The following is a 15,003-nucleotide window of genomic DNA, read 5'->3' as shown; positions in this document are numbered from 1 at the left end:
AAAACGACGAGCTACGGACCACAGCTGTCAAATTATTTTAACACGTATTCTTATGTAGATAATTATTTTGGCGACGACCGAGCTACGCGACGACTGTGGTTGTGGCCAGCTTAGATCTATTTCTATTTTTCCAGCGACAGATAAGGTTCTTCCTCTTCTTTTATGTCAAACTCATACAAATTCATGATGTCGCTGGCGCGTTCATAAAATTCATGTAGCCATCGACAAATCGTTTAGATAATAAAGATGACAAATTGGAAGCTGTAGCCCGTAGCTCGTCGTTTTCAATGTGTTCAGAACTTAAGTATTTAGGCGGCGCAAAGTTGAAAACGTAACAGGCAAACAGCTTTTCATAAAGCTAGTAAGCATTGGTAATGTTCAATCAAACGTAAAACAATTTCTTTTTCTTGTCCGCGCATTTGATCACCACGACGACCAGAAGGCAAGTGAGCTTGTTTTTTGTCAAGCATAACGCGAGACGGTCAAATAAAGTCGTCAAATTCAAATATCAAAATTTTTTGATTTTCATCAAGCATAACCGACGAGTCGGTGTAGTGTACGTTAGATAGAGTGGCGCAAATATAAATAGGGAAGAGACATTTTAGCGCCCTTTGGCTATTCCCCTTTCGATTATTTAATGTTTATTCCTTTTTATGAAAGTGTGGCTCGTTATCTAACAAAGACCATGAAGTCATAATTTGAAACTTTGTACAAAAATTAGCAAAATTCGACAAAGGTTCATTAGCGTTCTTAGAAACATTCTAAGTAAGCAGTTTTGCAACCTATTCGATTCAAAGGGGAAATTTTAAGTAGCTAGGACTTACCGTTAATATTTAATTATATTTGTGGAAGCTGTTGTTCATTTTCTTCATACAAAAAAAATTGTACTGTATATGTAAAAAAAACGCGAAAAAAAAATTCCAAAAATCATCGGTAAGTCTAAGCTTCTTCCAACTGGCACCTTATTATACTAAAATATAATGGGCTTCAAAACATCGCATACTCAAAAGCATTCTAGAAAATCTGATTAAAATGTTTCAAATTGTGATGAACATTTATTCAAATTCTTCGAATTGTTATAAATGTTCTACAAATTTTGAAATTTTTATTTACATGTTTTTTTAGATAGTATTATTTGAAATTTTTGTATAGAAAATGATAGGAAAATTTCATGATTTTCGATTCGTACGAAAACAAGGATACGCCCTAGTAAGTTATATTTTCATAAAAAAATAATATGCATTTTTAATTTTTTTTTTCTCTCTTTTTTTGTTTTAAATAAGACTGTATTAAGCCTCTTTGTTCCAAAATCAAAATTGTATATTCGGATTCGATGCTGTAGAAATGTCACGATTTTTGGCCACAGAAATCTGGTCACCGTATGGATAGGGGTATTTTCAAACACAATATTTTCCCTTCACAGAGTTCATTTTTGCTTGAATCGCTGTTTTAAACCCCAATTTCCAATTCAGACAACACAAATTTGTAATAGTAATAATTATTATATTCTTGCTTGTGATAATGTGATCAATTTCGTTTATTTTATTTTTTTGTTCTTAATTTGAAATTTTACTTAATCTAGACTTAAACATACGATTTTTCATGAACTTACAAAGTTAATAGCTATTTCTGCATTAAATAAGCATTATGTGTTTCTTAAAATTTTCTAAATGCTTTTAGAGCACAACCCCACAACAAGCTTTTCAGGCATAATGCGCTTTTTATGCTTTCAGCGCTCTATTCAGCTGCAAGTTGTAATTATGGCATCAGCGCCGAAAATCAATGCCTGAAAACCTTGTTGCGGAGCTATATTCTTGGCGCCGGTTTCTTAATGTCTACTACTACATGTTAAACATCGCCATCGACATTGTTGACACCCTGTTATACATATGTTATGGAGTGCACCACGTCGATAACGATGTTTAATCTGCAGTTAGTGTTAACATTGAGTAATTGGGCCATAAATCGGCTTAATCAGAGCGCTGTATATTTGGAATTTAGGAGCTAAATGTTTACTTCAAACTTCTTGTCATAATTAAAATAAAATTTTAGCATCAAAACACTGCCTAGATGTAGACTTAACGTAACGTAACTTAAAGCCAACCTGTTATATAGGAAAATGTATAACTGTTTTTTTTAACGTTAAGTTACATTAAGTACATATTTAATGTAATGTTTAACCATAAGATGATTCACAAGGTGTCACAACGGTGTTGATGTTGTCATGGTACACCAAAATATATTTTTAGCCGCTATAAAAAGTACGTAATTTTATAACACCTGGCGAATTCCCTAATTGTGCAGCAGTAATAGATAGGTGCGTGCGTGGACTATAATCAGACGGTATTTAAAAAAAAAAAACTTCCAAAATATCCGTTTACAACAAATTTAAAACTGTAACGATGATTGTTATTGGTTTTCAAAATAGTTTTTCTATGCGGTACTAAGAAACAGTTGAAGTCACTCCCATTTAGCTCATGAGGTTACAACTCTTGTAATTGTAATTTTATGAAATATTTTTTATAGTTATTACGAAGAATTCATGTCGCTGGGTTTAAATGGTAGATTTAAGCGTTTGCATTGCTCTATAACATAGTTTTCCAACGTACAACCAGCACTGAAATGACAATGTTAACATTTTTAGTTCGAGCTAATTACTTTACTTTACTCACGTGTAAATTTCGTTTCCTTTTACATTGTATTCATCGCAATTTCGAAAGATTAATTGTATGTCCTTCATTACTTCCTCATTCAGTTGATATGCGCCCATATTTAACTTTGACTTCACCTTTGCTAAGTCCATAGGCGTTTTTATAATCTTGTGATAGTCCGGTACTTCAGCCTGCGAAACGGGACGTGTGAACGGCCAAGCATCTTGGTGTTTCATAACATCATCGAGAAGTTCATACAATGCGGCACTGTTCAATGGTAAATGGTCACCGGTTCGACGAATTGACCGCCGTTGTGATGCCGATTTAGCCGCTTCCCGTGGACTGCTGTCGAGGCCATTCTGTTGCTGTGGCTGCTGCTGATAACCAGAATGGCGTAAAGATGACCGTGACGGTCGCTTGCGTTTCACCAATGGTTCAGAATCCTCGTCATCGTCATCGTTTGAAGAATCCAATATGTGTTTGCCATTACTTCGTGCGCTTTTTGGAGACCTTTTATCATTCCCGTTTGTCGATTTACATTTTGAACATATAAAATTATAACGAGGGGCTCGCTTCATGTTAATGCACTCTAAATGGAAAGTTTCTTTGCAGCGTATACACATCAAATCGCTTCCATCATATGAGCAGACAACACAAACATTATCATCTCTATTTGAAAGAAAAAAGTTTAAATCAGAAAAGAAATTAATAAAATCTTAAATTGCAAACGGACTCCCAAGTTTTTTTAAATGTAGCTTCCATAGTGGCGGTAGTCAATTAAAAAATCGTTCCAAAAATATGTGACGCTTGGGATTCAACGAAAGATTAAGATTACTTGTTATGTCAGATAACACTGGAACACTATTGTTTTTTTTTTGTTCACCGGATGCCCATATCCAATTCCTATGTAGAATTGCTCGCTGATTCCGAAAACCTTATTTTTTTAGGACTCTTAAGCGTCATTGAAAATTTTTGAAATCGGACATAAACCACGAGCTCCACTAGCGTAATGGTAATTTCAAAAAACTCTAAGCTAGCTATATTTTAGGGAGACTAGGTTTTGTCCGATTTCAAAAATATTCAAGACGGTACTTAAGGAGGCTAAGCACCATGTGTATATTAAATTTGGTCGAGATCGGTCAAGTAGTTTTGGAGATACTATCATATAAGTGGGCGGTGCCACCCACATTTTCCTAAAATTCTAGAAAAACCACTTTTTTTCTGAAGAGCGCCTGTATACATCAATTAAGAATAAATATTGATGAACTATTTAGCCACACTGCTCAAAAAATCTGAAATTCCGGTATAAATTCAAGGCCGTATTTAAGAAAAGTCGCCTAAATTCGGCTTTATTTGAAAATAAATATAATTTTAGATAGATCTCCATATTTTGAAATTATGAAATTATCGATGGTAAAATTTAAAAAATTAATATACATACATATGTATATAAGGGTATTTTTTTTAATTTACCCGTTAAAAAATCCCAACAAGCCTAGTCCGACAATAGATTATTATATACCATTTTAAATCCTATTTTCTGACCTAAATCGACCTCTAAATGACCTTTAAAAAATCTATAAAAATAGGCAATAATATTTCTCATAAAAATTAATAAAATTAGGAGGTAGGGTCTTAATATTTCCAAAGAAAGCATTTTCGATGGGCACCCTAATGTATGACATATCGTAAATTATTGTACCGCATCGGTAGTATCGAATCTGATAACGGACGTGACATATTTTTCTCCCATACAATTTTTTTACTAGAACACCTTTTTTAACCTAAAAATGTTCCATAGAAAAAAAATTACCTAAATATTTTCGAAATAAAGTTATAGTAAATAAGCACTTACTCCTCTTGCTCTGATCCATCCTCAGACTTTTTCCTTGCATCAACCTCAGCCTCATCTTCAGCATCTTCGTCTTTATCACTACCTACTTCACCATCGTCGCCCGAGTTACCGCTGTCATTATTTGCATCTTCATATTCACCATTTGCTTCTTCATCACTGTCGTGCGTAGCCTCGTCGTTGTAATTATCCAGTGTCTCTTCGATTTCATTTGATTGCAAGCGCTTATTACTACGGCGTCCGGTACTACGTGCACGCTCACCATCTTTAGAGCCATTCACCATACCATCATCTATATTATCGTCAATATTGAATGTACGTTTTCGTTTTTGCGATGAATTTTTACTATTTTTTTCCTCATTTTCATTACGTAAGCCCAAACGTTTGACACACCGAGCGCAGTACCAATTACCCTCGGGCACGGTCTTCATTTTGGGTTTCATGCAGAACATGTGAGTGCCACCATTACATTCATCGCATAGCAACATTTTGTCTGGATCACTGCCCCGACGGCATACTTGACAGAGAGATTTGTTAGTTGAACGAGCCCACAGAATGCAATCGTGCAGAACATTTAAATGAAGAAACACCTGCGTTATAATTAAATTGAGATTACTAAATTTTAAATATGTTTAAATCACAAACTGTCCGTAATAGAATTAAACCCGTTGAACCATTTAACATGTTCGAAAACCTGTTTTTAAACGAACAGATCTAAAATTGAGCGGCCAAAAATAAAACGTAAGCAAAGTATAGAGGAAAATTGTGCAAAGGACGCCAGGAGAGTGGAATAAAAAAGTGAAGCACTTTTAGAAACTTGAAAGCAGTGATCCACCCCGAACGAGGCCACTATAACTCAAGTATGGGAGATTTTGATCACGTGGTTTGTGTAGGTTATTACTAGGGCTCGGAATCTCATGCAAATGCATGTTTTTATTGGGCATGTTCAAATCGAAATGGTTAAATTATCTTCCCGAATCACGAAGTTTCCAATAAATGCATATGGTTTTTGCATACTTTTGCTTTTTTTGATTTACAACCATTTAAATTTAGTACGAAATCTCTTGCAAAAACAATCCCAATAATTTCTTCAAAAATATTTATCTGAATATTTTATCGGATAGCCAAGCGGCCATTGAGATACTCTCTTCTACCTCTATTAGATCTCAACTAGTGAAAGACTGTAGGAGAGAGCTGGCCTATATCTCTGATCAACACAGGATTGTATCTGACCGCTTATTTATAAACTAATTTGATACATAAATATGTATTGTATTTTGAAGTGAATTGTTTTCGTTATTTTCTTGTTAAAATACATGTGTTATTAATTTTTGTACTGGCAATCAAACATTAGGAAAATATTTTTAATTGCATATTTTATTTGTTTGCGGCGCATTTTATTGAATTTTAAGTGCTTGAGGTTCCGACCCCTAGTTATTACAGCACACTACAATTTGGAGAAAAAGGTCAACCAAACACTTAAGGCCTTGCCAATAAAACGCTTGCTTCGCTTTGCATGATAGGTTCGCTTTGACATATAGGATGAAATGTATGAACATGCACGAAGCATGCCACATAGATCGTTTATCTGCAGCGCGAAGTGAAAATACATACATATGTTCAAAATTTTTTGTGCGCGTTGACTATCAGCTGGTTTAATTTTTATTTTGTTTACCAAAACGGACGGGGTTCACACTTCATGTGTTTGATTGGTTTTAAATTTTTGGGGTTGATGCATAAACATAAATAATAAATAAATATGAAATTTGAGCTTGATTAATACATTTTTAAAAACTTTACAGCACAAAAACAAAAACAAATCGATTTAATAGTTTTCCATATATCCCGGCAACGGGGCGAGGATGAAAATTGATAAAATCTCACATACACACGTCAAAATTCTCTATGAAAAGAGATATATAAAATTTTATTTTCTTGAAAAATTTTTCACATACAAATTTTTTGATAAAAAAAATTGTTTTGAAAATATTCCATCTAAAAAAAAATTGAAAAAAATCACAATGGTAGCTCTGAGTATTGCGCAATATTTAAGTATAGTATTATGGGGTGCTCCCTACAATAATTTGAGTTATGAATTTTTTTAACATCTACATATCGATGGTCCTGTGCAATAACGACGCAATTTAAAATTCAAAAAACAAAAACTGTTACTACTGTTAAGTGGCTCTTGTCTCTAATCATTGTCTAATCCATTTACATCTCTTACTAAGGTAAGCAGTAAGGAATGCAAATGTAAATACAAAAGGATAGACATGGATTCGACAAGGATTAGAGGCATGAGCCACTTAACAGTAGTAACAGTTTTTATTTTTTGAATTTTGTTGCATAGGACCATCGATATGTTGAGTAAAATGAGTACATTACATTTTTTTTTTTTTTGAGTTTGCATTCTTGTAGCCCATTACATTTTAGTATGATAAAGTGCAAGTTTTAAGCTACTGCAAAATTGCCTTGATTTTTAATATTTTTTATGCTGACGGCTTTTTGCAAAAAAAATAACGCCAGTTTTGCAATCGCACTTTGTCATACTATAATTTAATGGGCTACAAAAATGTATACTAAAAAAAATTCTCAAAATTTTTTAAAAATTTGTAAATTTGTAATGTACTCACTTTACTCAAATTCGAAATTCATAACTCAAATTATTGTAGACTTTTTAATTATTGTATACTTAAATATTGCGCAATACTTAGAGCTATCATTGTGATTTTCTTTAATCTTTTTTGAAATGGCATATTTTCAAAAACTAATTTTTTGTATCAAAAAATATATACGCGAAAAATTTTTCATGATTTTTTTTTTATATTTCTTTTCATAGAGAATTTTGATATGTGTATGTGTGAAAACTATTAAATCGATGTTTTTGTTTTTGTGATGTAAAGTTTTTATAAATGTATTAATCAAGCTCCAATTTCATATTTAGTTATTATTTAAGTTTATGCATCAACCCTAATAATTTAAAACAAATCAAACACAACGTCTTAGTATGGTATTTTTTTACCTCATAGTTTCCAAAAATTTACTATCCAATTGGCACAGGCCTTTAGCAAAAGTGTTAGCACCAAATATCTATTTCTTTATTTATTTGAGATTTAAATACCTTATCCTAAACAAGGTTCTACCCGCTTTTTCCTATAAATTAGTATAATTTTTACTAATTTCTATTAAATAGTTCATATAATAAGCTGAATCTGTTAAAAAACTTAGTTTTATGATAACCGAATTTAGAGTTTGTTTGAAAAATGCCTTATCAAACAGCTGTTAGTTTATTTGACTACTTAAGTGGTGTCAATTTGAAAATACTATTTCTACTGAACTCACCTGCGAAAAACTTGTGCTCTGCATTAGTGACAGCTCCCATTGTTTTAGACGTGCGGCCCCCCATTTCAACTTTCTTTCAAGTAAATCTTTGTCCTTTATATCTTTTATTGGTGCACCAAAGGGTTCCTTTATAAAGCGACGTTCGATTGCCTGCTCTACTTGCAACAGAGCAGATGCACTATTTCGTACATTAGTTCTGATTGTGTTTGAATCATGTAATGATATTAGATCATCAGCACTATCCTCTGAGTCGATTTCAATTGTGTCACCCAACGCATCACCGGGATCTCTGAAAGGTTTGTTTCCGTATTGTCCAAATTCTTTTGCATCTGTCTCGATATCTTCTTCTACATCTTCTTCGGCAAACTCATCGTCTTCTCCACCGTTGGCATTGGCTTTCTGGGGATGATTTGGTCCCCATTGTAATTTCACTTGTGAATCATATTTATTAGATTGGAGATCCGTCCGCCATTTTACCATATCTTTCACCTTTAATCGGCCCAGATCACCTGTATAGATGTCGCTTTCAAACTGAATTATACGATCGACGAGAGCAGCATGCATTACCTCGTTCAGATCAGCATCTTCCTCAAAACCAAAGTTGGCTTTGTTATACTTTCGATAAGTTTCGGTCATCATTGCCGCCTTGAATTTAGACAATTGCTTTTCATCTAATGTTAGCAATTCTTCGGGGCATTTTTTGCAATGATTAATAATAAGTTGGCGCAGAGTGGTTAACTGCTCCTTTAGACGAGACTCTCGATCGCCCAATGGATTAAGTGCTGATATCAATGCATCAATGTCTTCCTTTTCGTAAATATAAGACCACCTCTGCCTGTCGGCATTTCGTTCATCGTGAACAATACAGTTTCGCGGATCCCCAGTACACATAAATAACTGATATTGTGAAAGAGGTTCTTTTGAATCGGATTCACTCTTAGACGCTTGCTCTCCTTCTTCGATGACATCTTTACCATTTGCGATACCATTTACTAGATGGTTTTCTTTATCTTCCTTTTGTTCTTGTGTCTCGGCAATAGGCCCTGTACTTTTCGATGCCCTTTTTGCCTTTGCGGCCTTTGCTGCCTGCTTGTCTTCATTAGTATACATTTTTAATAAATACGCACGTAAGTCTTTTCGGGTTCTTGGCAAGTTTTCAATATTTGAGAGTAAGGCATTTTCCACCAAAGCGTTTTGGGGAGGTTCACTTAAACAAGTGTCAAGGTTATCTGGAGTATGCTCAACAAAAACGCCTGGCATTGATTCTAAAACGTAATATTTACGGTAGGCACGATCCATGCCAAGGTAAACCAGGAAATTGAATATTGATGAATTAAAACCTTGTAATTGCTGTTCGAACTTTCTACGCTCCCGTTCTGATTGTGCCAGTAATTCTGCAACTTTTTTATTTAATTTATCCTCTAGTTGTTTTTTTTTCTCTTCGTTACTCTTTACCTCATCTGTCATGCATTGTTGGTTGAACTCATTAGTTAGAGTTCGCTTTTGCGTTTGAACATTCGCCAAACGCATATTCTCCATGGTGCTTAGTACTCGCAACTCTGTCCGACTTATCGACACCTGCTCCATACGTTCTTCAATAAGGTTTATTGGGCTTGAGTAAGTCAGTATTTGAGCCATCAAGCAACGTACAATACGCATAATGTCAATAAATGGTAACTGGTAGAGAGTGTACATCTTTAGTGCACGCAAAATGTGCGGGTGCCTCATGCGCAGCGCAAGTCCCGGATCCTCCGACGATGAATAACCATTTCTATATTTAATTCTCCATTTCTCAGCTCGTTCTTTCACCAAAGATCCAGACGATAGCAGATGTAAACGCAAAACTTCGCCCAGCGTCAAAGAATCGATCGGCAACTCATTTATTTTAAAAGAGAAATGTCGTTTTGCGTAGGAATGGGCACGAGCAGCCTCGGACATAGTTATCAAAGGTTCACGTTTTCGCATCTCTGGCCGCAAAAGCACATACTCAACGCTACAATCTTCCTCTTCTTCCTTCTGCAAATCAAAAACTGTACCCAGAAATATTAAAATGATGTCGGATAGTGGTCCAGCCACTTCACGTAAACTAAAAGCGCGGCACATATCATAAAAACTTAAATTGCCGCGAAAAACTTCGATGCCTGACAATATGGTTGGGAAGCAATGCATGAATTCTCGAATCATGAAGGCATCTCCAACGAGCTTGGTTGGTATATATGTTTTGACGGCTTTATATATGGGCAGTAAACGCTGGTCTGTGCGCTCCAAGTCATCAGTCTTTGTAAGCAGTGCAGTGCATTCTGCTTCCACGCGCTCAATTAACTTGGCGCGTTTCTCAACTTTTTGCCGTTCCTGTTCAGCAATACGCTTGAGTTTCTCAAGCATTCTGGCTTCCTCATCAGCACGTTTTTTCTCTTGTCTAGCTGCCTCTTGTTCACTCGATTTACCACTGCTTTCCGATTCTCCATCTTTGGTAAAGTATTTATTCAGTGTCGATTGTTTCTTATTACCAGAGTCTTGCGGTGGACGTTTAATTTTTGCGGGTGTGAAATGAGGCATTTTTCCTATGAAAATATTTTCGAAATGAATCTTATCACCTGTCACATATTTTTTATAAGACTCTGGTTTTGGGCGTAATATACCATCTATACGTGTTACATTATCTTTCACGAACATCTGTAAGTTTTCTGTAGTAAAGTCCTGCCGCTGACGTCGTATTTTTTCAAAAGGAACAATTACTTCTGCTTCATTGCTTCCTTTTCGGCGCAATTTGTATTGAAGTTTCTCAGTTTCCTCGTATACGCCGTTGGCTGGAGGCGCTTTAGTATATGGAATAATGCCTATAACAGTGTAGGGATTATAAGTAGACGACTTGTGACAGGCCATTACTTCTTCATTAATAAAAAAGCGTTTGCGCAAAAACTTGCATAAGATCACACACAGAGTGTTCAATGAGGATTGCTTAGAGTTTTCAATTACTAACAATACAGGTGCTCGAAGACAATATTTAAAAAGTTCCATTTTCTTACGCGCGCGTCGTTCACTTCGTAATGCCTCTGCGTAGGTGAGATTGTCGCGGCCAGTTGCTTCGCACTGCCAAACAGTAGAATTTATCACCATTACATGACGGAAATAGTCCCTGAAAAAATGTTAAGAAAATATTCGTCAGCAATAGGCAATTTTACAGCGATAAGTTAACCCTCAACTAATATCGTTGGAGCTGCGCGAACCCAAGCACAACATTATAATTACGTATGGCACAGTTCCGACAGTTAAATAAAGGGTTAAATAAAGTAGGTATGCAGTTTAAAACCCAAGCCTATTTTATTTATATTTTACAGTTTTATGACTTTAAAACAGCTGATCGCATGTTGCTGGATGAAATTTAAACTAATAAGGAAACTGTTTGTGAGTTTTTATAGTTGAATTTCACAAACTAAACCTATTTAAATATAAAATATATTCTTTTATTAGGAATTTGCTGCGAATAAAGAACCAATTTATCAGCTGCTCATGAAACTTGCAAATTATTACTGGATAAGCGTTCGCGTATTTTTTTGCAAATTTTTTCTATGAGAGCGAAGTCTTAGAAACAAAGTTACTGGAGAATTGCTGGCAAGTTAATGGATAATTTGTAAACAAACACAACTATTGTCTTCCCAGAGAGCGCATATTCCGATCTGCCTTAAGCTTGCTACACAGTTCAATGCAAGCGCGAGCGTGTATGTTCGCAAAGGCAAAGAATTCCATTTTGTAGCCTGGGTAAAATTTGTCGTATGTTAATTTCGTTTGGTTGTTGGAAATCGCGATAGAAATTTGGAATACAATGAACGCGAAGAAAGATTGCCCCAAAGTCCCTGAAAATGTTACTAGTTCACAAAACTCTTAAATTATTTAGTTTTTAATGTTTATTGTTAATTAGTTTTGAGTTTATGAAGGATTTTATTTAGTAATATTTTGTCGTATGCGCCATTTGTACACAATTTGGCAGCCACTTTGTATGAAATACGACAAAATATGATCAAAATTTCTACTAAATTAACGACACCTTCTACTGAATATCTCGGAAACTAAAGGAGATATACAAAAATGGAGAACACCGATATTGATTAGTTTAATATGACTGTATCACTAACCAAATTTTTACTAAATTATCGAAAAAATTGTAGTCAATATCTCGGAAACTAAAGGCGATATCTAAAAACTGATAACACCAATCGAAAGAACTTATTTCAAAGTATATAACAGCATCTAGAACTAAAACACGTCAAAATGGCGTTTACGACAAACTTTTACCCAGGCGACGATGTGGTATATGGGGTATGAAAATATCCCTTTTCCCTAGCAGTAAACCTTTTAGTGTGGGCAACAATGATGTTTTTCAGATAAGGCAGATCGGAATATGCGCTCTCTGGGAAGACAATACCTGTGATTATTGTACCATGGATGTGAACCAAAACTCTCTGGGAAGACAATACCTGTAATTAGTACCATGAACGAGAGACACAAGATCACGCCTTAAGGAAAGAAAGAAAATAATTAGTTGCGATCCCGTACGAGTCCGGACTAGTCAGAATCAGTCAGATTTTACTGGAAATCGATCCCGTACTCGGTTCTCAGACTATTGAGAGGACAAAAAAAGAGAGTAACTACGGTTCTCTCTCTGTCAGAAGTTACCAGTTTTAGTCCGAGAATTTTTTGCTGGTAAATTCTGGTAAATGTGTCAAACGATCAGCTGTAGTGTGTTTGGCAACCAAATTGTGAACAAAAGAAAAGTGCAGTCTGCTAATTCATGTTGAAAAGTATTTAATTACTGGTTTAAGTGGATTCTAATGAATTTGAAAGTATTTTTGGTTATTTACATGTGTGAGCTGAGTGTTTACATACAAAATAAGCAAAAATTGACAACCAAAATTTGGAGGTTATGTTGAAGTTGATAGAAGTTACCATTTTTTACTAGAAAGCGATCCCGTACTTTTCAATGTTACTCTCTCGCTCTGAGCGAATTTTTATTTTTTGACAGTTTTACTAGTCCGAGTCCGAGGAATACGGGATTGCACCTATTGTTTTCTAACTGTTGAAATCTCGACGCCATCTTTGTTGCAAGAAGTGAACAACGAAGAGAACAAAAAAACGCGTAATTGTTGAACGCATGAATAATCATTTTTATTATGCAAATTCTTCTATAAATCATGTCCATGTGTTAAATTATTCTTTACCTTATGTGTGCACACGTTGTCACAAGCGAAAATTAAGAAAATTGCACTAAAAAGCCCCCACCAAATTGTAAACAACGAACAAATGTAAATAAACGGCTAATGTCAAAGTCGCCCAACTTTTTTCCTAAATGCGATTATAAAGGGGATACTAAGAAGGCGTGATCTTGTATTTTTGGTTCATGATTAGTACCAAGAATGATAGAATACAAGATTGCGCCGTCCTGGGCGTTGACATTTGTGTACCACAAGTAAACAACGAATAGAGCGAAAAGAAGAACGAGTTGAAACTGCCAAAGCAGTTCACTTTACAGCGAAAAACGTGTTTTAATTTTGCTAAATGCGAAAATATTGCATTTTTCACCTAATCTATTAGAGAACAGTGAACATTTTAGTGCACTCCATTGCTCTGCAATTGAGGCTGCTTCAGCAAACGTTTTAGTACACTCCATTGCTTTGCAATTAAGGCTGCTGCAGAAAACTGCAGCAGCATCTCTGCGGGATTGATTAGTTAACTTGCTAATGGAGGCTGCGTGGAGCAGAAACAAAATCATTGTGAGGAATTGCTGTTAATATAATAATAGAGAAATATTTCGGGAACGGCTTTGCCGTGCCCTATGTACACAAAATGCAGCGATTCGTCCCAGCGCTACACTTGCATCTTGACGGCTGTCGCAATTTAACACACATCACTTCATTGTATTAGTTTTTACGCAGTCTTCAACTCAAAAATCACTCACAAATTGCAAATTAACACAATTTAAACTGATTTTTCACTTATAATTCATATTTCTCTTTCGCTGATTTGTAAACAAAGGTTTATTTACAAGTTACCACAACTGTCAAAATCGGCAAAACCAAAGTAGCGGTACCACTGACGGCGCCACCTTTGTTCGCTGCACCGTGGATTAGTACCATGTTCTAGATCCGGAATGAATTAATAAAAACGCCCATAATTGATCATTTATGCTTATATATGGCAACTCTACAGGAGTGCGTTGTTCACCAATATGTTCCCGCCAACCGCTTTCCGAAGCAGCTGGCTAGACTTTTTGATTACATTTTCAGTTTACGCTTTGCACTACTTTTATTCTCAACCTTTTAATTCCTTCTTTCTTAAAGCATAGTTTTATGAAAAGCCCATGATAAATTGCTTTGCAAAAAAAAAAAAATTTGTGATATGTACATGAAGAAAATGTGTTAATTCCTTGCCTTACCTTAATAAGCAAAATAAAAATAGTTCCAAGTTACTTACTCATAGTCGCGAAAGATTTCCTTTGTAACTTCACAAAAGAACACCTCGTCGTTGTCATGAAAAGTCTCGTCTCGGCTACGAGATGGCATATTATCAAAGCCATCGCGTTTGCAGATGGGCATTTTAGAAAATAGTCCAAATTAACTTCACTGAAATATATAAAGATGCACACCCGCTTATTTTCTATTCGCTGCGTCAGTGGTATGGCGACGGTGTCGGCGCTTCTGACAAAAATTTACCAGCACTTCATATATAACGCAAATTTTCAAAGCAATAATCTGCTTATCTCCGGCACTTTTCCACTACTGCTGGCACAAATAAACACAATAACGCGGCAATACTTCTTTTATTTGATTATTTTACAATTTATTTCTGGCAAATTGACCAGAAATTCAATGCAGTTTGCAGTTTTCACCCGCCAATACCAACTTTACAACTTCTATACGAGCTATTCCACACTTTTCACTTGAACACAGAGTTGCTCCGCATATGAATGGAAATTCGTGTGGATTGTCAAAACTGATTATAAAAGGGTCGATACCGAATACTTTAAATATTGGAGAAGATAGCCCAATTGAAACATTTAACATCACATCACTACCGATGTCAACAGTTTACACACAGTTATTTTTCTGACCTGACTTTTGCGAATTCTATTTTAGTATTCCCTTGACTCGGGTTTTAGTT

General features: G+C 35.3%; 1 protein-coding gene across 1 annotated transcript; it reads right to left on the bottom strand.

Moving 5' to 3' along the window:
- Positions 1 to 1,482: 1,482 nt before the first annotated feature.
- LOC118737122 (bromodomain adjacent to zinc finger domain protein 1A) lies at positions 1,483 to 14,795 on the bottom strand. The gene is made up of 5 exons (XM_036467423.1): positions 14,317 to 14,795; positions 7,846 to 10,984; positions 4,507 to 5,093; positions 2,673 to 3,320; positions 1,483 to 2,617 (listed from the first exon to the last, which is right to left on the bottom strand). Exons 1-5 carry the CDS (start codon positions 14,436 to 14,438, stop codon positions 2,530 to 2,532), a joined length of 4,584 nt encoding a protein of 1,527 aa, XP_036323316.1. The 5' UTR covers positions 14,439 to 14,795; the 3' UTR covers positions 1,483 to 2,529.
- Positions 14,796 to 15,003: the final 208 nt, after the last annotated feature.

This window comes from Rhagoletis pomonella, unplaced genomic scaffold, assembly GCF_013731165.1.
Source record: "Rhagoletis pomonella isolate Grant_MI unplaced genomic scaffold, Rhpom_1.0 Rhpom_scaffold_00004, whole genome shotgun sequence".
Classification (NCBI taxonomy): Eukaryota; Metazoa; Arthropoda; class Insecta; order Diptera; family Tephritidae; genus Rhagoletis; species Rhagoletis pomonella.
This window is presented reverse-complemented; position numbering and strand designations above follow the sequence as displayed.

Excerpts from the sequence above, each read along its gene's own strand:
- LOC118737122 (XM_036467423.1), bottom strand. The coding sequence starts at position 14,438 with ATGCCCATCTGCAAACGCGATGGCTTTGATAATATGCCATCTCGTAGC. Across the intron at positions 10,985-14,316 it reads GAAATCTTTCGCGACTATGA|GGACTATTTCCGTCATGTAA; the intron begins GTAAGTAACTTG and ends ACATTTTTTCAG. Across the intron at positions 2,618-2,672 it reads AAAGGAAACGAAATTTACAC|TGCTGGTTGTACGTTGGAAA; the intron begins GTGAGTAAAGTA and ends TTGTCATTTCAG.